This window comes from Cnephaeus nilssonii (genome assembly GCF_951640355.1).
Source record: "Cnephaeus nilssonii genome assembly, chromosome: 12".
NCBI lineage: Eukaryota > Metazoa > Chordata > Mammalia > Chiroptera > Vespertilionidae > Cnephaeus > Cnephaeus nilssonii.
Window position 1 is genome coordinate 50,235,483 of NC_137083.1, and position 23,854 is coordinate 50,259,336.

At 41.2% G+C, this 23,854-nt stretch overlaps 1 protein-coding gene across 3 annotated transcripts in view; it reads left to right on the forward strand.

Moving 5' to 3' along the window:
* The first annotated feature begins 2,388 nt into the window (after positions 1-2,388).
* Positions 2,389-23,854, forward strand: part of TPK1 (thiamin pyrophosphokinase 1) — a 269,761-nt gene continuing 248,295 nt past the window's right edge. For 2 of the 3 annotated variants that reach the window (XR_013814311.1, XM_079786320.1), the window contains exons 1-2: positions 2,390-2,488; positions 2,861-2,919. Coding sequence is in view for 2 of the 3 variants with exons in the window: in XM_079786320.1 (XP_079642446.1) it covers positions 2,877-2,919 (43 nt within the window). In the remaining variant the exon portion in view is untranslated. Of the gene's footprint in view, positions 2,489-2,860; positions 2,920-23,854 lie in introns of all 3 variants that reach the window. The other variant, XM_079786321.1, reaches the window with a different exon arrangement.

Here is a 23,854-nt window from a genome sequence, read left to right on the forward strand (position 1 = left end):
GGGCACAACTCAGAGACAAGTAAAAGACTAAGTTAATAACTATAGATTGTGAGTATTGCTTTGCAGGAAAACAAACAGTCCTAGGTGAGATAGAGTAACCAGGGGAAGGAAGTCGGTTTTGTGCTGAGGCTTGATAGATGAGCCAGCTGTGAGGAGACCTGCAGAAGGAGTTTGCAATCAATTTCATTAAGAATATTCAATATGTACTCACTGGTTGTTTGCTCTTTGCCAGCAACTGTGCTAGAGAATGAGGGCTCAAAGGGAAACAATTAAAATTTGGTCTTTCTTTTCCTAGAACCTGAATTTTAGGGTAATTAAATAAAATATAAAAGACCTTATTTAACACCGTGACTGAAACATAATGATTGCTTAATCAATGTAAGTATTATTACTTAAAAATTGTTCCCAAGCTGGCAAGTAAATTTATCTCATTGTTCAAACCTGCTTCTTACTGACGGTGTGTTTTCCACATGTTTGCCACTTGAATATATTCTGTAATTTGCTTGTGTGTATCCTCAGTCATCATTTTACTGTTTAATTTGCCTTTTACTGATGGATTTGCAGTTCTTCATATGATAAAAGCTAGCAAACCCTTGTCTGGTACATGTGTAAATATCCACCTCTGGTTTGTTGCCGTTTAACTTCACTACTGGCATGTCGAAACATGTGGACTTCTGAAATTCGTTGTAGTTTAAAAAAAGATTTCAGTTTTTTTCTTTGTGACTTTGGGAAAAACTTGACCTAGATGCATACACATAAAACACATTGCAATGATGTGTGCTGCAAATATAAACAGTGCCGCAGCAAGGGATATGTGGGGTACCATATTGCTGGAGAGGAACATCTGTTACAAACCGAGGTGTACTAGGCACCTGGTGAGGTGTTTACCGGAAACCAAGTCATTTGCTCCTTGCAGAACCCTTCCGAAGTTGGCAACATTGTTTCCATTTTATACCTGAGGAAGAACTGGAATGTCCTGCAAGTGGTAAGGTGACATGGTTGAAATGGCCTGATGCAACTGTGATTGCAAGCTCATAATATTTCACTTTACAAATATCAACTTGAAGTCCCTAGTATTTTGGTCTAGAATTGAGTATGAGATAGGTATATACTTAATAGTGAAAAATGCCTGCAAGTTCTATTTGATCTGGCCACTAAAAAAATGGTAACGAGCATTGGCAATGACGGACTCTCCTGTGGTTAATCACTCTTGGGACATTGTGACCAGAGGTAAAGTTAAACACAGCTGAGTTTATCTTTAGACAAGCAGTGAAAACAGTTAGTTTAGTAACTGCTGACAGCAGGGGAAAGCTGAGCTCCATGTCATTTGTGCAGAGATGATGGGGCATTTTGCAGGGAGAATAAGGAAGGGGAAGATGGGGGAAGACTCTCAGTAGTGTCAGAGAAGTGAAAAATTACAAGGAGTTGGTCAGTGTGAATGCCATGAGGCCAGATCTTCGCCAGCTGGCACCTATGAAAACAAGGATTCTATTGTCCAAGACTGGGAGACAGAGAGTCTATCCTTTCTGATGATTACATTTCAAAGGAATGGCACTCAGGCCCTTGAGCATGAGGCTTCTGAGTTGTTAGAGATACATATTCACAATTGTAAGCCATTTGGGAGGTCAGTAGCCTACAGTCAGGTGTTGACTAAAGAGAAATTCCTCCTGGCATCCCAGAGTTCTCAGCCCGGCACTTTAATAGGTATGTGTTGGGGGGCGGGGGAGGTTGGGGGGTGGAGTGGGTGGCTGTGTGTGTGTGTGTGTGTGGGGGGGGGGGGGGGGGTGCGCTGTGTGTGTCTGCAGTCATCCCGGGGACAGACTTAATGCTAAGAGTAGACATGCAGGTCTCATCAGGTCTCTTAGAGCAGAGATTTGCACGCTTGTTAGGTGGGAACCAGGGTGGTTGAGTCTGAAAACCCTGCCATGAATCAGAACCTTGTGCAAATTGCCTTTAGCTGAGAAAAGGTAAAGAAAGCCGGGGAGGCATAACTGTTCAAATACATTTGAGACGGTTCTGAGGGCCAGGGATCCCTCCAACAGGCGAGGGTCCTGGGGGCAGCGGTGGGGCAGCAGGAGGGGATTTTTGCCCAAAGTAAGAGAAGAACTGTTCTGGTGGTTAGTCTTGCTCAGTCGTGTAAAAAAAAAGAGAAAAAGCTGCCTGGCAACAAAATGCCTCTTCACGAGCTGCAAGTGGGTGGCTTCAAGTTTCTTCCGAAGGAAACTATGATGACAGGGGGCTGCGCTAGCGAAAGCAGGCGGCGGGCAGTGGGGCGCAGGCATCGCCAGGCACGCGCGGTCCCGGCCGGGAGCGCGCCTCGCCGGCGCCGCGGGCTCCCGGAAGGGGGCGTGGCTTCCTCGCGCGTCCGCTACTTAAACCCGCGAGCGTCGGCCAGGCGCCGCCGGAGGCGCCTCAGCCGATCGCCGAGCGGTCGATGCCCCCGCTCCGCAGCCTGCGCTCCGTCACCGGTGGCTCCACCCGCCCTTGTGTAAGTGCGACTGCCGCCGGCGCGTCGCCCGCGTCCTCGGCGCGCGGGCCCGGGGATGGGGTGGCGAGCGCGGGAAGGGGGCGGCCGCCCCTCGCTCCTCCAGTCCCCGGATGGTGGCGGGCGCGCGGCTGGAGGGGGCGGCCCCGTGGAGGCGGCGTGCCCGCGTGTGCGCTCCAGGCGCCTCGGAGACCCGCGGGGTTCCAGCCTCCCGCGTCCCTCCCGGGGGCGGCGGCCCCGTTAACCCCCGGCCCGTCCGCCCCGAGCTCGACACGCCGGGGCGCGGGGTTAACGCGACCAAATGCCCTGGCGATTTCGCGTGCTGTTTAATGTAGACAGACATTCTAACGTGGCGTTTTAATGTTTTTAATGCAGAGTCCAACCATCCGCTATGGAGCATGCCTTTACCCCGTTGGAACCCCTGCTTCCCACCGGTACTGTATGCTTTTCCACGTTTCCGGGCGTCATTGGCGGGCTCTGCCCAGAGGCCTGAAGCGGTTAAGGGACTGGACTCGGGCTAGACCCAGCGTAGCTTCCCGTCTGCCTCTGATCGCCTAGCTCCTCGCCCCGGGGCCCTGGCTCAGCCCCCCGCGCCCCAGTTGCCTTGTTCTTGGCCGAGCGGAGTGGTAGGGAGGGTTGGAGGACTGGTACCTAGAATGCCTTCCACCTGGACAAGGGCGCAGGGCAGCTTGTTGTGAGCCCATAGGCCTCCAACACCTGTGAGCTAAGCCCCGCCACAGCAGGACCTTAGGCATCGCAGGTGTAAGATCAGTCCTTATCGCCGGTCCATTCTGCCAAGTGCCCGAGGTTGCCCAATAAAAGGTTGCTTAGTGGCTGTGGAACGTGTTTCAAAGATAAACCACTCACGTAAGGGTTTTTGTCACTTGGAAGTCTCAGATTATGTGATTCACGTGAAATGGAGGGAAGGAATGCATTGAGGCTAGTGGTCAGCAGCGGTTATTCTCGGTGTAATTGACTGGCGTGGTTATTTTGCAATATTAAACATTTTTTATTTACCAGTTATTTGTGTTGTATAGAACTTCTCTATCAGTTTCATAATTCAAACGGAGTGCATCATTTTTTAACGTTTATAGTTGTTTTCAGTAAACATATGAATTCATGGGTTTTGTTTCTCATGGCACATACAAACTAATTACTAAAATTCTGCGGAACACCAAAAATATATTTTTGCCGATCTGACAAAAAAAAAGTATAATTTTGATGCATTCACACCATGTGGCTATTGTTGTGTTGGCTGTTGTCATTTTTTTTTACTTGACAATATTCTAAGGGAAAGGACTATATATAGCCCCTGACTATATGGTCAAGTATGGCATGTTTTAAAAATTCTTGTGGCACATCGGTTGAAAATCCCTGGTTTAAGGTATTGAATTTGATTTGAATTTGTCAGTTTTTCCACATCCTGGGAGGCATGATACTAAAAAAAGGATAATAGTAGTAACAATAGGGGACACTGAGTCCTGACTCTCCAGTCATTCCCTGTGCTGAGTTGTTTACTTATACTTTTACATCTTACTTACAGGTGAAGGAACCAGGGACAGAACTAGAATCTGGATGCAGATATGTTTGATTTGATGTGGTTAAGAGGTTGGGTGTTTAAACATTAAACAACTTTTCAAAAGTTAAGCATTAGCAAACAAACATTTTGCAAATTACATCTCAGAGGTCTCAGTTGCCCAGTGTTGGCCAGGCCAACAGCATTTCCAAGAGTAAACGTTGGACCCAGGTGTCCTATTGATTTTCTCAAACCTAAGTACTTTGCAGACTGAAGTTTTCTGGTGTCTTCTAGGTTGAAAGAAGTGGTAATGGAGAGATGCGTGCTGCGTAGTAAAGTTGGGATTGAGGAATCAGTCTCTGAGTTTTAAATCCTGGCTTCGCCACTTAATAGTTATCCATCTTGATGCAGTTGTCCCTCGTATCCCAGATAGAGTGGTTCCAGAACCCCCCGACCCCCAGATTTTGAAATCAAGCCCCCTATATAAAATGGTATCGTATTTGTCCTCTCCTATACTTGAAATCGATTCTAGATTACTTAAATACCCAATGCAATGTAAATAGTTGCTATACTGTATTTTTTAGAGAATAATGACAAGAAAGGAAAAGACTACGTAGTCAGTTCCGACTCAACAACCTAACTTCCCCCCCCCCCCCCCTGACTATTGTTCTCTTCAGAATAACAAATTTGACCTGCAGTTGGTTGAATCCGTGAATGTGGATACTGGAATCAACTGTATTTCAGTTTATTCTTCTGTAAAATAGGAATAGTTGGCAGGGTTATTAATGAGTTGTAATGCAGGTAAATCACTTAGCGTCAATAGTGATAAGTTGTTATAGTCAGCTGTAAGACTAACCAGAAAAGAAAGAGATAGTTGAATCTCAGGATCACTGCTGAGATGGAAAAGATGTGGAGCAGTAACCTGTAGGAAAGACAGGCAGTAGGCTCCTGTGTTTATCAGAGGCTTGTTGGAGAAGGCCTGACTCCAAAGTCAGTAAGATCAGCACTGGAGGGGGGCAGGTAGGGGACTGGACCAACTGTGATATCCTGTGTGAAGTACAGATCCCCTGAGACAGATCCAGCCCTCCTTTGGGGGTTCTATGTGATTTAGTGGTTCTCATCCCTCCTTTTTGTCCTTCTTAAGGGTAAACATATGTACATAGTAAGTAATTAAGTAAATGCTAGAGGTTAACTTTACGTAAGTGGGATTCTCTTCATCAAACAGACTTTTAATATTTATCTAGCAGAGAAGTAGGTAGTTTTTCTGTTAATACTTCTGTGAACTATTTTGTAGGTATGATTTACCTGTAATGTTTTCTTAGATTTAGTATCCTGGGGACTCCAACAATTATAATCAAGCTTGTTCTCTTCAGAATAACAAATTGCTGGGAGGACCAAAATGCTTCTCTCTTCGGAATAATCACTAGCTGAGAGAGAGAGAGAGATTTAAAATATTTTCTTTTGTTGTTTTTATAACTAAAGTAAGTGCTTATTACTTAAAGAAAAACAACCCAGGATGTGAAGTCTCTTGTAATTCCTCTTGTAGGAATAACCATTACTAACAGTTGGCATATGTTCTAGATATTGTTTTGACACATACACTCCAGCATATTATTACTCTTGTTTTAAAGAAAATGGATTCATATTATAAATTGCTTTGTAAATAAAAATGGGGGGGGCAGTGAGTGAAAATATTTAAATATTTGTATTACCAACATTATGTACTCTTTGTTTATTTTTTTTCAAACAAAATAGAAATGTTCCTAAATTTAAAAGTCTACCAGAAATTATCATTCCAAATCGCAGTTACCAGAGATTATCACTCTAAAGCGTAGAAAAGCACAAGGACAGCCCATCACCTGACATGCTCTTCTGCTCCCCTAGGCCTCTCTCTCACCATTTAAATCCAGGGCTATTTTGGAGACCCAGTTGGTGTCTGTCAGTCCCATGATTTCTTTGCCTACTCCAGCCTGTCCTCATCTCTTTCCCCCAGTCTCCATATTTCCTATGTGGGTTCTATAATACATTATTCAACATGTAACTAGTAACCATCCTGCTTTGTTCTTGACTTTCCAATGAGACTGTAAACTCTTAAACAGAAGCAAGTACATCTTTCACTTTGTATACCCACACACCTAGTATCAAAGGACAGACACTAACTGGTTGTGAGTTGCTCTTGATAACAGAAATGCAAACATACCCTTTGATCCAACAATTCCATTTCTGGAATGTATCCTCATAAACTCACATAAATATGCAGAAATATCATGATCAAAGATTTGCACTATAGATTACAACAGTAAAACTAGAAATAACCTAAATGTCTATTAAGAAAGACTAGTTCATTTGAGTCTGTACTGCCTGTACAACAAAACAAAACAAAAACTTGGGATGTCAGTACATATGGACCATAAAAAGTAGTAAGTGAAAGAAGTTGCAGAAAAGGGCATAAAACAGGTCCTACCTGAGGCGCCTAGGCCGTGGTCGGCAAACTGCGGCTCGCGAGACACATGTGGCTCTTTGGCCCCTTGAGTGTGGCTCTTCCACAAAATACCATGGCCTGAGCGAGTCTATTTTGAAGAAGTGGCATTAGAAGAAGTTTAAGTTTAAAAAATTTGGCTCTCAAAAGAAATTTCAATCGTTGTACTGTTGATATTTGGCTCTGTTGACTAATGAGTTTGCCGACCACTGGCCTAGGGGAAGCAAAAGAGCATGTCCCGTGATGGGCTGTCCTTGTGTGAAAGTTCAGTGCTGCATGTGACCTTGAATGAGTTCACCTGGTGGTGAGTGAAGACAAAGAAAGCCTGACTAGGCTGGAAAGTGCAGCTGGGGATTTGGAAGTGTGTAATTGAACAGGGAGGGTAAAACAGATTGTGGAGAATAGAGAAATTTTTTGCAGGGTAGTAGAAAGTAAGTTTTTTTTTTAGTTTTTTAGTCGAATCCCCTTGAAACATTCACACAAAGCAGCCTTTTATATACCCTATAACTCAGTTAAATTGTGCCATCCATATCCTGGTTGCTTTGCTAATCATTTATAGGTTAAAGTCCTTGTCTTGGACTCAAAGGTCCTCCAGGTCTGATTCCTAACTACTTTCCAGAATACTTCCATCATTCACCTCTCTGCCCAAGCCAAGCTGAACTATCATTTGTTCAGGCTTCTATACTCTTGCCTTAACTCATGCTAAATTTATTGCCTGGAATATTTTTACCAATCCTTAGAATTGTTATCCTTAAAATTTAGCCATTCTGATGGGGGTGTAGATGTATCTCTGTGATTTTGTTTGCATTTCCCTAATGCAGAATGTTGACCTTGTCACATGTCTATGGGTGTTTCTAATATCTTTTGTGTATTGTTTATATCTCTGGCTATTTTCTATTGGGTTGTCTTTTCTTTAAAAAAAAAATCAATTTGTAGAAGTTTCTTTTAAATTGAGATACAATTGACATATAATATTGTATTAGTTTTAAGTATACAACATTATGGTTTGATAAATGTATACAGTGTCCCAAAAATGTGTATACACTTTGAATAATTACTAATTCCTATGAGCTATCAGCTGTAAAGAGTACATTTTGAGCCGAAACCGGTTTGGCTCGGTGGATAGAGCGTCAGCCTGCGGAATCTAAGGGTCCCAGGTTTGATTCGGATCAAGGGCATGTACCTTGGTTGGGGGCACATCCCCAGTAGGGGGTGTGCAAGAGGCAGCTGATCGATGTTTCTCTCTCATTGATGTTTCTAACTCTCTATCCCTCTCTCTTCCTCTCTGTAAAAAATCAATAAAATATATTAAAAAAATAAAAAGAGTATATTTTGAGGGGACACCCTATATATTAGAAGATGATTACCAAGCAGGAGTTTTCTTTATATATTCTGAATACAGTTCTTCAAATCTTGATTTTTCTCATCAATTAAGTAGGGAGGAAACATTCTAGGGAGATTGTTGTGAAGATTAAAAATATCTATAAAGCATACAGTAAGGATGTAAACATTTTAGTTATTCTCGTTGCTTTCTTTTTAATCTAAAAGTTTCTGTTTTTTTTAATTAAGGAAGAATAATATTTAACTGGTAAGGGCATACAATTGCTGTACTAAACTCTGTAAACATAGGTGCCTTTTCAAAATATTCTTATAAATCCTGGCCTTTTTTGCTTTGTTCTTCAGTGTATGATCATTTCATTTTTTATCATGAAGCTTTGTATTCAGAACTCCATGTGTTTGAAAGTAAAGTTGATTTATTTTACACCCTTTCTAGCTGAAATAAAAGTGGAATCAAACCATCCTTAGAATTATTTCACGTGTGCTTATTTCACAGTCTTAAGATACAGAGTAAATAGTCATGGAGATTTGAATTTCTGGTTTAATCAAAATATAGATGTTATTTTTTATAATATAGTAAATATACAGGGGGGGGGGGGCAAAGTAGGTTTACAGTTTCCATAGAAAACAATGTCTAAAACCATCTGTATTTAAACTTTTCCATTGTTCCAAAAATAACTTTTGCAGTTGCTTGTTCCAAACTAGGACCACCTTTGCATTCCATTCAGTGTTTTAAAATCTAGCACATTTGTCCCTCACATTTTAAATCCATCTCAACAATGAATATTGACATTTTAAATAAAGATTTTGCATCACTCTTAATTGGATCTGATAGAATAAAAATGTACCAATTTGATATGAACCATCATTCACATTAAACATATATAATAAACCCTGAGTCAAAAGTTCCATTTTCTTTTCCCCACATAGTTTGATCACTATAAATACGATTTATGCTTAAAGTTTTTTATTTATCAATATTTCTTTGCAGAAAGATTATTTATATTTAAATTTTTAAAAGATTCCCGTGACCATAATATTCTTGGGAGTTATTTCTTCTGAACTGAATTACCATTGTTGAAGTTTATTCTGAATTTATTTTTATTTTTTTAGGTTTATTCTGAATTTAATTACCATTTGAAGTATTATTGGTGTACAGCTCAAGTCAACATAATTATATTGCAAATATTTATGGTAACTGACTATTGCATGGCACTGTGTGCTGGCCATAGTCCCAGTGCTTTAACAGGATAAAGCCTCTTGGAAAGTTTTGGAACTAGAAGAACCAGGTTTGAGTTTTAGCCACTTTTCCACTAGTTATAGGCTTTGGACATGCCAATTAATTTCTCAGAGCCTGAGTTTCTTTATGTAAAGTAACATATCCGAACATGAAGTTCTTGGGCAAATTTAAGATATTATAAAGTATAAAAAGCACATTTAAGAAGCAGAGTTTTATGCAAATGTAAAATACTACTAGATGAACTTTATTATACTCATTATCAAATTTTGAAATCCCTTTCTTTGTCTTTCTGATTTGCAAAGGAGATAACTACTTGGTTCAGTAAATGTGTTCAGTCCACTTAGGTGAAAGAATATTTAGGCAAGTCTAGCAGAAATATTCTCTGTTTCCTGAATTCTGTATTTTTCTTCCATGCTTGTTGAATTTTTAATTTATAGATGCATGAAATTATGAATAGTGGACTCAGTTTTTTGGTGCCTCATGGTTAATGAATATGGGAAATCCTGTTCAGTATAGTAGTCATGCCATCTCATATTTCTGGAATTTAATTTCCACGGAAAATGCCTAATTAAGTTCACAAAAGGCATGATAGAACCTGAAGATGGGTATTAGGTTTCCCCAGTTTAATCAGTGGGTAATTTGGGAATCCATGGGTAAGTTATACCTAGAGTTCTTACTCCTTCATAATGGTAAATGTACACTGGCCACCTATATAAGTAGTCTTCTGTATTTTGCAGCAACAGATCTCCCAAGAATCCTAAGTGATGTTATTCATCTGTACCAAACACAGTCCTAATCTTTAACCTCTACTCAACAAATCATAGTTAAGAATGACTGGGGGTAGACTTGAGTCACTTGCATTTTTTTAAAAATTAAAGATTAAAAATGCTTCAATATATAGTAGAAATATAGTGACATTTCTTGGTCACATCTCTCAACCAATTAAACATTCTTATTAGAAACTTCTGGTTTGGTCTCTACTCTAGAGCTGTGCTATCCAACACAGCAGCCACTAGCTACAGGTGGCTACTGAGCACTTGAAATATGGCTAGTGTGACTAAGGAACTGAATTTATAATTCAAGTGTAAAAACAAAAACTCCACTAAGTTATTTAAAAAGTTTTGTGTTTTGAATAGTCTATTAAAAGTGTATGAGGGCGGCCATAACAAAGTATCATAGATGGGTGGCTTAAATAATAGAAACTTATTTTCTCAATTCTAAGGCTAGAAGTCCAAGATCTCAGTGTTGGCAGGTTTGGTTTCTTCTGAGGACTCTTCCCTTGGCTTGCAGATGACTGCCTTCTCGTTGGGTCCTCACTATTGCCTCTTGGTCTGTGTGTTACCTGTGTTCTGATCTCCTGGTCTTACAAAGACATCAGTCATATCTGATTAGGGCCATCCATATGACCTCATTTTACCTTAATTACCCCTTTAAAGTCTCTGTCTTCAAATACAGTCACATTCTGAGGGTAGGGTTAAGACTTCAAATAGGAATTTCGGGAGGACACAATTCAACCCACAACAAATTAGGTATATTTACATTTCAGCTGTAAATTTTTTATTTTATTTATTTTTTTAATCTTTATTGTTGAAAGTATTACATAGGTCCTTTTTCTCCCATTAACCTCTTCCGGCCTGCTGCTGTCCTCCTCCTTCCCCTGCTCTGCCCTCACCACCACATTGTGTCCACAGGTTATGTTGAACTCTTCCCACCCACCCTCCCCTGCCTTCCCTCTAAGGTTCAACAGTTTTAAATTGTCTTGATCCATATATTAGAATACTCATAATTACCAAATGAGGGAGATTTTGATGCCACTCCAATAGAATATGAATCAAAAAGTGTCAATTTCAGTCTTACCTAGTTGCTCTTTTACTAGTATACTTATATACAACACTAGAGGTCCAGTGCATGAAATTCGTGCACTCAGGGGGTGGGGGGTCCCTCACCCTGTGGCCTGCATCCTCTTGCAGTATGGGAGCACTTGGGGGATGTCCATCAGTCAGACATCCTTAGTGCTGCCGTGGAGGCGGGAGAGGCTCCGGTCATGGCTGCTGCACTCACCAGCTGTGAGCCCAGCTTCTGGCTGAGTGGTGCTCCCCCTGTGGGAGTGCACTGACCACCAGGGGGCAGCTCCTGTGTTGAACATCTGCCCCCTGGTGGTCAGTGTGCATCATAGCGACCGATGGTTCCACTGTTAGGTCAATTTGCATATTCGCCTTTTATTATATAGGATTTTCTCTGTTGATTCAACACTTTCTGAGTATCATCTTTAATGGGCTACATCCTAGTAGATGCTGTAGAAAAAAAGAAGCAACAGACTTGACTGTGAAAGACTTCATTCTACAGCAGGCTATTCAATACAATTAGAAAAGTAATTTCATAGTAATTTAACAATTTCCAGTAGCCTCATTAAAAAGGTAAAACAAGTGAACTTAATTTTAGTTATGAATTTTATTTAACCTAATATCTAAATGTTATTACTTCAACATGTAATCAGAATAAACAATTATTAATGCAATAGTTTACTTTTTTTGGTACAAAAACTTCCAATACCAGTATGTAGTTTACACTTTCAGCACATCTCAATTCAGATGCTAGATTTTCAATAGAAATGCTTGATCTGATCTGTATTTCATGATAATTTGTGATACATTTTATCATAATATGTCATATATTTTGTTTCTATTCATGTGTTCAAGGAGCTACTCATAGGCTCAATTTTTGGAGTAAACTTCAGACACAAGGAATACATATTCCTTTTTTAAGGAAAAGGCTTTTGAAACGGTATTGGAAATAGAACTGGGACTAAAACCTGGGTTTTCTGACTGTATATTTTGCCTGATATTGAAACCAAAACGTGGACTGTTGGAAGTTGCAGACAAAAATGGTTAGCGGAACTAAAGTTTACTGAGAGAAGTCAGTCCTGGAAAAGGGTTCCAGGAGCAGACCAGTGTCCAGAGTTTCCTTTTCATATAAGAGCCGGGTGTTAGAGTCTATTTGTTCATGTGAAGAGCCCCACAGGGCCATAAGCCTCTTGGGTACAGGGATGTGCTCCCCCACAGGACCCATTGCCTGGAGGGGAGAAGAGAGTAGAGGAAGCTCACACTCTTTTTTGTATATCTGCTTGTTAGCTCCTGATTGGTCCTTTCAAATAATTGTGCCTTAGCAACATCCTTGGGATTAGTTTATGTGCCTTACTATATTGTGACTGGTTATCTTTAAGCTACCTGTCTTAGCAACATTCAGGCATTTTGTTTATTTTTTTTATATTTTTATTGATTTCAGAGAGTAAGGGAGATAGAAAGAGAGATAGGAACATAGATGATGAGAGAGAATCATTGATCGGCTACCTCCTGCACGCCCCACACTGGGGATCAAGTCCACAACCCAGGCATGCACCCTGACCTCCTGGTTCATAGGTTGATGCTCAACCACTGAGCCATGCTGACTGGGCAACATTTATACATTTTAAAGCTCATATCTTGTGGGCGCCCTTCCTTTCCCACCCAGTGGGGGTGTTTTAGTAACTCCCCTTAGTTGGGTTCTGGGTTTTACTCCCCCTAACCCTCCTATGGTTCCAGTCCCTGTCTACCTAGCTTCCCTCTGTCTCCTCAATATCAACATGGCATTTTTTTTGTTTTGTTTTGTTACTTAAAGCACTGTAGCTGCTTTGAGACTTGTACAACTAGCAGTATTCTTTTTAAAATAGTTTTTATTGATTTCAGAGAGGAAGGGAGAAGGAGAGATTAGCAGTATTTTTAAAGAAACTTTTATCTCTGTGGATGACAAAACTGACAAAAGCTGCTGCTTAAGGATTGTGATTTTTTTGTAATACAGGGCTGCCTAAGATAGCTAAGAGACAAAATGGCGCATTTTTTAAAAATATTTTTTTATTGATTTCAGAGAGGAAGGGAGAGGGTAAGAGAGAGAGAACATCAATGATGAGAGAGAATCATTGATCGGCTACCTCCTGCATGCCCCCCACTGGGGATCAAGCCTGCCATCTGAGCTTGTGCCCTTGCCTGGAGTCAAACCTGGGACAAACTCAGAGACCTAAAGTAAAGGATGGTCTGAAATTAAAACTTTTTTTTTTTTTTTTTTTTTTTACTAAAAAGCAGTTTATGGTGGGTAGTCATGTCCTATGCTGGTATCTTCCCTGACATAGGTCAATCTTTCCCTTTACTGAGCCTGTCTGTTGTCTTTTGCATATACGATAATATCGTTGGAATATCAAAGTAATTTTCTTTTTTTTCTGGACCCCTCAAAGCACAGTCACTGCTCTATGGAGACCACAGATCCCCTCAATGTTACATTTTTAAATTGTTGACTGTTAACTATCCTGTTCTCACCTAAATAAAATAAGTTATGTCTATCATTTTACTTTTTATCCAATTCCAGAGGTTTCCCTCACTTTGCTTTCTCCTGCCTCCCTAATCTATCAGCAATGGATTTCATGTAACCCATTTATGTCTCCTCTTTTGATTCTAATGTATAAAACAAGGTGAAAAACTGCCATTCTCCTGAGCATTAAATCAATTCATTGAGATTCTGCTTCCTGGCATTTGTTGACAGTTTCACTCAAATAAACTCAAATTCTTCACAGGTTTGAATGTTTCTTTCATTAACACTGCCATAACTGCTCTTTGTGTGTTTGATGTAGTTTACTTTTTCTCTGTATTTTACTTGATTTTGATATTTGCCTTAATTTTTGTTGTCCTTTTAATTAGTTTTATTTGATGACAAGTATTTGCTTTATCCTCATTGTAAATGGCCAAATAGTTTATTTTGTCTTAGTAATATCTCATTAATTCTAAAGCCATCTTTTCCCTATCATCTAAAGAATCAATTTCCTGTGTTTTATATTAAGTCTAGCATCCCCCCATCTTTCCACTTTAGCATTTTCATAGCTATATGCTTTTAGAAACTAAAGCTTCTAACTTGAGTTTAAAAATAATCTTAATTTTTTTCAAAGAATTTTGTAAATTGATACTGTATAGCATTATCAGAAATAATGGTATTGTTTTAGATGAAATAATTGAAAATATCAGTTGAAGTTGTGGGGGCAGTTTTCATATTCACAATGCTAAAATGTTATGGCTTGATTTTACACACACACACACACACACACACACACACACACACACACATCTTCTGTGGGTTTTGATACATTAACACTAGATGTCTTTTGAGGTCTTCTAAGAAAATGAGGTGTGTTTGTGCTTAACTTTCCATCAAATGAACTTTATTATATTTTTTTTCTTGGTTAAATCCATCAGAAAGAGTTATTCTTTATAGGTGACAAACAGATGCTCAAACAAATGGATTTTATCCTGAGAGTATTTCTGTATCTTTATGGCACTATTGTGTTTGAAGGTTTCCATTTATCACAGTAGAATAGCTCCTTTTGTTTTTATGACTTTCAGAGAATTTAAGCATTTGATTTACTCTTAGGTCATATGTAAGGTTGTGGCTTCTGGCCCAGTTTCTGCTGTTTATGTTGAGGCAATTTTCTTTTTCTTTTTTATAGTAGGAAAACTGCTCTGGCAATTTCTTCCTAATCTGAGTAAAGTAGTGTGAGTAGTGAATCCTATGTATGGGGAGAGGATTTTAGAAATCCCTAGTGTTCAGGGCAGATGTATGTTCTTAGTGTCCCTTGAACATGGTTACTTAGCTTTTTTGTTTGAACATGTTCAGTAGCTCTTTCATTTTGAGAAAACATATACTGGTGTTGGACAACTGTTTGTTAGAAATGTGTATTTAGAATAAGCTGAAATTGACTTTTAGTTCTTTATTTTCTTACTGAAATAGTACAGAAGACTTTTACTTGCTTTCTATTTAATTGCCCTCAAATATTGAAAAATCTTAACTAGATTTTTCCCCTCTTTTTCCAGGCTAAATATTGTAGTTATTTGTTCACCAATTACTTGATTGCCTGCCGTGTACCAGGAACTGTTCTTGGCATTGGAAGACATGCCATCCATTTTTCTTACATTTCTAGCTCCACTACACCACTATTTGCTTCAATAATTCACTCCTGGAAAATCAGGTGTTCTTCTCAAGAATGCTTACTGGGAGCCTGTTTTCCTTTTTTAAAAAATACTGTTTATTTTAGAGCAGTTTTAGGTTTACAAAAAACTTAGTGGAAGGTACATAGAATTTCCATATTTGTATCCCCCAGCCCCACACATGCATAGCCTCTCCCATTATCAATACCCTGCTCCAGAGTGGTACATTTGTTACAACCTATGAGCCTACATTGACACATCATAAGTTCATAGTGGACCTTAGGGTTCACTCTTGATGTACATTCTATGGGTTTGGACAAATATATACAGTAATGACAGGTATCCGTCATTATAGTATCATATAGAGTAGTTTCACTGCCCTAAAAATCCTCTATGCTCTGCCTCTATCTCTGTCCACCCTCCCCCCCCCAACAACCACCGATCTTTTTATTTTCTCCATATAGTTTTGCCTTTTTCGGATGTCATATAGTTGGAATCATTCAGCTGTAGCTTTTTCAGTTTTACTTCTTTGACTTGGTAATATGCACTTGACCTTTCTCCATATCTTCTCAAGGCTTCATATCTAATTTCTTTTCTGAATTTACCACAGTTTATCTATTCACCTATAGAAGGACATTTTGGTTGTCTCCAAATTTTGGCACTTAAGAAAAAGCTGCTATAAATATCTACATGAAGGATTTTGTGTGGTCATAACTTTTCAACTCCTTTGGGTAAATAACAGGGAGCATGATTCCTGGATCATATCGTGAGAGTTATGTTTAGTTTTGTGAGAAAACTGTCTTACAAAGTGGCTGTACTATTGCATTCTCATCATCAATATCTGAGAGTTCCTGTTCTCATTTCCTCAGAAGCATTTGGTGGTGTCAGTGTTCCAGATATTGGCCAATCTACACTAATTAAAGAGAAACATGCAAATTAACTATCACTCTGCTACAGCCACCAGCCAATCAGAAGCAAGTATGCAAATTAACCCAACAAAGATGGTGGCGGCCATGGAGCTGGAACAAGCAGGAGGCTTGGGTTGCTCCCGGCAATGGAGGAAGCCAAGCTTCCCAGCCACCCTGGCCGGCCCTGGCTTCCGCTCAAGGCTACAAAGTTTCAATTATAGAAGATAAATAAATCCCAGATACCTGCTTCCAGCTGGCCCTGGCCTCCACTCAAGGAGGTGCTGGGGAAAAAAAAAAAAAGGAGGGGCTGGGAGCCTGGATTGCCGGGGGACGTGGCCAGCTAGAAAACAGCCCTCAGCCTCTCACCCAGGCTGGCCAGGGACCCCCCCCCCCCACCCTGAAGGAGCTGTGGCCAGCCTGCAAACAGCCATCAGCCCCTCACCCAGGCTGGCTACACCCCCATGGGGTGAGGGTTCCCTGCTGGGAGGCTTGACCAGCCTGAAAACGGCCCTCAGCCCCTCACCCAGGCTGGCCAGGCACTCGAGTGGGATGCCCCACCCTGATCCGGGACACCCTTCAGGGCAAACCAACCGGCCCCCACCCATGCACCAGGCCTCTGTACTAATAAAAGGGTAATATGCTAATTAGACTGGGAGACCTTCCAGGAGACCTCCCGGACGTTCTTCTGGACAAAGCCATGGTGGCGGGGCCGAGGTAGAGGCAGTTAGAGTCCAAGAGGGGAGGGAAGTTGTGGGTGATCAGGCCAGGATGCGATGGCAGTTGTGGGTGATCAGGCTGGTGGGGGGTGGGGCCAATGGAGGTAAGCAGACCAGCAGGGGGGCCAGTTGTGGGTGAGCAGGATGTCAGTGGGGGTCAGGACAGCAGAAGGGGGCAGTTTGGAGTGAGCAGGCCAGCAGGGGGGCAGTTGGGGGCAAACAGGCCAATGGGGAGGGGAGGTGGGGGCGAGCAGGCCAGCAGGGGGGGCAGTTGGGGGTGAGTAGGCCGGCAGGCAGAGTGGTTAAGGGCAATCAGGCAGGCAGGCAGGCAGGTGAGCGGTTAGGTGCCAGCAGTCCCAGATTGCGAGAGATGTCCAACTGCAGGTTTAGGCCCGATCACTGTAAACTGGCAGTAGGACATCCTTTAAGGGGTCCCAGATTGGAGAGGGTGCAGGCTGGGCTGAGGGACATACCCCCTGTGCACAAATTTCATGCACCGGGCCTCTAGTTAGTTAATAAAATTATATACGTTTCAAGTGTACATTTTTATGATACACGATCTGTATATAGCATTGTGTGCCCACCACCCAAAGTCAAATCATCTGTCACCATATATTTGGTCCTCTTTATCCTTTACCCACCCCACTTCCCTCTAGTAACCACCATATTGTTGTCTGTATCTATGAGTTTTTGTATGTCTGTTTTTCTTGTTCATTTATTTTCAGTTTTATATCCCACACTTGAGTGAAATCATATGGTTCTTAGATTTTTCTTACTTTTTTACCTAGCATGATATTCTCAAGGTCCATCCATGTTTTCACAAATGGTAATATTCCATCTTTTCTTATGGCTTAGTAGTAATTCCATTATATATATGCACCACATCCTCTTTATCCAGTCATCTATCGAAAGACACTTTGGCTGTTTCCATGTCCTGGTCTCTATGCATAATGCTGAAAAATCTAGACAAGTTTGAGTCATCCAAGCCAGTGGTGTTTTCCATAACCAACTATTTCGAATAAACATAACTATCAGAAGCAGTTATGTTTTCTTAATTCTCAGCATTTCAAAATATCTCTTTGATAAATTCCATGCAGCTATAACAGAATGTTTAAGTTCTTTTGAATGAGGGCTTTTATGTCCAATGCAGTTCAGTGCCTCAGGCTGCAAACTCCAATGACTAGGGTTCTTCTTATTCCTCTTCTTAAAGAATACCCTTCAGCATTTCATATAATACTGGTTTGGTTGTGATGAACTCCTTTAGCTCTTTCTTGTCTGTGAAGCTCTTTATCTGACCTTCAATTGTAAATGATAGCTTTGCTGGGTAGAGTAATCTTAGTTGTAGGTTCTTGCTATTCATCACTTTGAATATTTCTTGCCACTCCCTTCTGGCCTGCATAGTTTCTGTTGAGAAATCAGCTGACAGTCGTATGGGTGCTCCCTTGTAGGTAACTGTTTTTCTCTTGCTGCTTTTAAGATTCTCTCTCTGTCTTTTGCCCTTGGCATTTTAATTATGTTGTGTCTTGATGTGGTCCTCTTTGGATTCCTCTTGTTTGGGGTTCTCTGCGCTTCCTGGACTTGTAAGTCTATTTCTTTCACCAGGTGGGGGAAGTTTTCTGTCATTATTTCTTCAACTAGGTTTTCCATATATTGCTCTCTCTCTTCTTCTGGCACCCCATAATTCAGATGTTTGTTGGTATACTTGAAATTGTCTCAGATGCTCCTTACACTGTATTCATATTTTTGGTTTCTTTTTGCTCTTCTGGTTGGGTGTTTTTTTCTTCCTCATATTTCAAATCTTTGACTTGATTCTTGGGATCCTCTAGTCTACCGTTGAATATCTGTATATTATTCTTTATTTCAGTCAGTGTATGCTTAATTACTGACCCTTTTTCTTTTACTTTTTTTTTCTTTTGGCATTCTCACTTAGATCCTTGAAGGTCTCACTAAGTTCCTCGGAGGTTTCTAGAAGATTCTTGAGTAACCTTATAAATGTGGTTTTGAACTCTATATCCAGTAGTTTGCTTTCTTCCATTTCTTACATTTGTGACATGTTCCTTTGTCTCCATGTTTTGGCTGTTTCCCTGTGTTTATTTATATGTTTTGGGTAGCTGCTAAGTCTTCTTGAGTTGATATAGTGGTGTTGTGTAGTAGGTGTCCTATAGGGCCCAGTGGCTCAGCCTTCCCAAGTGATGTGGACACTCTTGGTGCACCCCTTTGTGGGTTGTGTGCACAGTCTTGTTGTAGTTGAGCCTTGACTGCTGTTGGTATCACTGGGAGGAATTGACCTCCAGGACCAGCTGTGTCTACAATGGAAGAGCTGCTGTGCAGGAGACATGCTTCTGGGGCAGGACTTGGCTTCAGTGGGTCTTGGTGCTCACTGGGTCTGCCCCTTGAGTCATCCAAGCCAGTGGTGTTTTCCATAACCAACTGTTTACTTATGAATGTGAAGCATTGTAATCTGGTATGGTCTTGCACTGACCACTGGGAACACTGGCTCTTGGGTCTCCAAGGTGGTGGAAAGTCAGTCACTGCCTGGGGCCACCCAACAGGAGCTACAGAGAGAATTGCAGATTTCTCCTCTTTGTATCAGGTTTGGAAGTGCACAGACGAGGCCTAGCTGTGAAGCAAGGCAGGTTGCTGCTGGATTGATTGCTTTGGGGCTCCCTGACCCAGCTGCTGTCTGTTTGACAGGTTTTAGGCTGAGAAAGGACAGGCCATTCATATGCAAAAGCTGCTACGCACAGATTGGGTGGGGTTGTAAATTGGGTAGGGCATTACCAGGGAATCACCAGGGTGGAGCAAACAGCAATGGCTGCCAGTGAGCCCTGCACTGGAGAGGTCCCAGCACAGGAACAATGACTGCTGCGAGCACCTCCGTCTGAACGAAAGCCGCCCTCGTTTTCCTGTCCCGATGCCAGAGAGTCCAATTTCTCCCCGTATGTGTCTGGGTCCCCCAGAGTCTCACCCAGAACTGGAGTTCAGAGCAAATGGGAGCTTGTATCTCCCTCCTGATTAAAAAAGTGGCGCACTCCGGTGCCAGCCCGTTCTGTACCTCCGCACCTCTACCAATCTCAAGGCACTTTCTTTACCTCTCTTGTTGTAGAGCTTCCACTCAGCCAGCTTTCCCGGGGTTCTGGATGATAGTTGTTCTGCTTTTAGTTGTAATTTTGATGTGGTTGTGAGAGGCAGCAAGTATAGGTGTTTACCTATGCGCCATCTTGGTTCCTCTCCACTTTATACAGTTTTTGTTTACCTCTTTGATTTCTGCTGTCTGTTTCTTGATCCAAATTACTATTCTGATAGGAACAATAATTGGTTTTGGAAAGTTCTCTACTGCCAGTTATCAACTCACCTGAATTAGTATAACCTATTTCAGTGAGTCTGTTAGGATATGGCTGTAATAATTCCTGTTGATTAAAAGATCTCATGTGAAGAGAACGATGTGCACACAAGCTCATACTAATGCCGTTCATAAAAAATAGTGATCCAATTGAGGTGTGCATGGGAATGTGATGTTATATAGCTGTGAAAGGATTATGCGTACTGTATACATGAAATCAATAATAAACTTACCCTTTCTATTACTGTTAGGTGGTGAGTTATTGTTTCTACTTGCCAGATAAGAACAATCCTTGAGACGAAATCTGACATTACATTTTTGCACTTGAACTGTGTTTTTTTGAAGTGTAAATGCTAATGTTTAGTCATTGTTCTTGGCATCTAAGAGCCAGAGCTACTGATGCAGCTATTAACAGATACAAAGAAGCACTTAGTTGAGACAAGAATGCTTTAAAGATGGTTGAAGTCTATGAGGAATTTTCTGCTCACTTGTATTGCACTATGAGCTGCATAGACTTACTCATTTTTATCTATGTGTCTGCATAATAGCTATTTGTGTTTATATCATCAGCTTAAATATTATGATTAAGGATATTTGCAGAGAGCTTAGTGTACTAGTATACAAGGAGCAATATAGTCCTAGAATTTTATACATATTACCTTACTTATTTGCACAACCACTCTTCAGAGGAGTGTATTATTATTCCCACTTAGAGATGAGAATAGTGAGGTGTGGGGAGCTTGACTGTCTTGCCCAAGGCTACATACCTAATAAGTTGCAGAGTCATGGTTTAGAACTAGGCAGTTTGGCTGTAGAGCCTGACTCATAAGCACTTTGCAGTACTGATTTTGTCTGTGCTCGGTTTGCCTGATGTTTTATTTCTCTGCTTTGAAGGTTTTTCTAGCCACGTATCTCTTCTCTTTGGGGCCACTTTAAATGTGGGCAGTGAGACCACCACTGTCCTGCATTGGGAAAGGGTTTATCAGTTAGGAGTGCATTTGGGCAAAGGTAATAAAAAACTCAACTCACAGTAGGTTGAACAATTAGGAGTGTCTTTTTCTTAAGCCGTGAGAGGTCGGTAGATAGGTGGCTCAGGGTTGGTGCAGCTGCTGAATTCTGTTGACAGGGATGAAGGTTTGTTCTTTGTGCTCTTCCAACCTTGCTGTGTTGGCTGTTGGCTTCATCTTGCTTCATGGAGGCCAAATGATTGTTGTGACTCTAGGTGTCAGAACGCATTTCAAGCAGAAAGAGGAGAAAAGGATGCAGGCATTTAAAAAAGAAAGGCAGCCAGCCTGGTCATCTTTTCCAGAATCTAATCTAATAATAGACAAATATGCAAATTGACCGCACCTTCGCTACGTCCAAGCCACGCCCACCAGCCAAGCCACGCCCACCAACCAGTCAGGATGAATATGCAAATTATCCAAAGATGGCAGCTAATTTGCATATCGTGACAGCATAGAAAGAAGCCAAGAGCTGCAGAAGGGAGCAAAGCTGCAGAGAAGCAAGCAAGCTGCGGGGAGGAGAAGGGAGGGGCAGAGGCGGGGCCTGGGGAGAAGGAAGTTGAGCAGGCGGGGCCGGGGGAGAAGGAAGTTGAGCAGGCGGGGCCGGGGGAGAAGGGGCGGGGCTGGGGGAGAAGGGAGGAGCGGAGGCGGGGCCAGGGAAGAAGGAAGGAGAGCGGGCTGGCAGAGAAGTTAGAAAAGCAGGGGGGCTGGCGGAGATCGCGGGGCGGGGGACAAGGGAGGAGAGCAGGCAGGGTGGGGTAGAGTGCAGCAGGAAACCCTATTGCAGGATTTTTCCTGCAACGGGAATGCTAGTAGTCACATAATTGAATTTTGTAAATGCCATATTGGTCCAAACCAGTTCCCGTGGCCATTCTTAGAGACCAAGCATGTGGGCTCATGTTGTCAGGACTGGATGACTTCCAGGAACCCCTGCCCAGTGCTCAGGATTTGGGATCATTGTAATCTTATTTGTAGTCAGTATCTGAGAGCTCTAGTCCTGGTGATAATTTCCGGGATATACTTGTCAATTTTTATCTCGGATGGAGTGGCTCACTTCCTTGAATGCCTTTTTCTTGAAGACCTTTTGACAGTACTCCCAGGAGTCTAGTTACTTTGGCTCTGGGATTTTACCTTGCTCCTTGCTTTCTACTCATTCCAGAGTATTTCAAATATGTGAACTCCTGTCTAGTCCTGGGCCATGACTAGAGGCCAGGCTCCTCTGTCACTCTCTTTTGTCTCAAAATATAATCTACTTCAAGATTTAAAAAATTATTCTGCTTGAGCTGCTTGTGTGGATACTTCATTAGTCTGTATTGAATCTTCCTAAAGCACTAGTTTCATTCATTGTATTCTTAATCATTGATGAGGCACTACTGTGGGATAATTAGGGTGACTGATCATGTGCTAAAACATATAAAAATGACAGTATCATGCCACCAAAGCTGTGCTAATAGCAGACACATAGATACTTGACCAGTGAATGCTTAGGTAAGCTGAGAGCAACACAATAGATAAATACTTGAGATTCCCCCCACCCCAGGAGAAGAGACTCTGTATTATACCAGTGATTAGTGTTACTAGATAAAAAATATTTAACCAATATTATATGGGAAATAGTTATACTAAACATGACTTATTGTCCAAAATTCAAATTTACATTAAAAATGATTTGATAGCCCTAAAATGTGTTCACTCAACAAATAGGTGATAATAGAATGTTGCTGTAGTTTGTTAGGGCATAATTTAACTTTTGATCCTTATACTTACATTATGTTTAAATTTGTTTCTGAGTTTGTTGTTTATGTCTAAGTCTAAGAGAAAGGATTATCGCATTCTAAAGTTCAAGAGAGGAGTGGAACTTCAGATCAAAGAATTAGGTAAAGGATTATGAGGTGACATCTCTTATGGAATTGATCGGTACACTTGCCTAAGCTCTTGGAGGCAATGCCCTGCTTGATTTACCTTTGTATCTCCTGTGCTAAGTGCCCTGCTACATATATTACATCTCTTTCATCTTTCATGACCTGAATACGTCTGAAGAATAGTGGTCAGTTGTTTTACAGAATATCCCTCAATTTGCACTTGTCTGTGGTATTTTTCCACACTAGATTTAGATAATGCATTTTTTTTTTTTTTTGGCAATTGTGCCACAGAAATGATGTGCCCTTCTCAGTGCCTCATATCAGGCATGTGATGCCAGTGTCTTATGGCTGTTGCTGGAAACCTTGTTTACACTTGGTTAAAGCAGCTCCTCACAGGCTTTCCTTCTATAAAGTTACTATTTTTCCCTTCACAATTAATAAATACTTTCAGGTAGATACTTTGAAATTATGCACATATTCTATGTCTCTTTAAACTTTGGCTCACTGTTTTTGTGTCCTTTGATGAATTTTATTTGCAAGAGTTACTACTATGGTGATTTTCTATTTTTCTCTCCCCTTTTACATGTACTTATTAGGATTCTTGTGTAAGGAAGAGCTATCCCTTTTCCATTTGTTTATTTCTAGCAGCATGAACCCATGGATATTTTATTCTATTCTATTCTATTTTATTTTTTATTGATTTCAGAGTGGAAGGGAGAGGGAGAGAGAGAAAGAAACATCAATGATGACAGAGAATCATTGATTGGCTGCCTCCTAAATGCCCCACACTGGGGATCGAGCCTGCAACCTGGGCATAGGCCCTGACTGTGAATCGAACCGTGACCTCCTGGTTCATAGGTCAACGCTCAACCACTGAGCCACGCCGTCCAGGCAATGGATATTTTATTTTGTTGGATTATAATTTGACACTATTATTTATTTTGTTGCCCAAATTGTT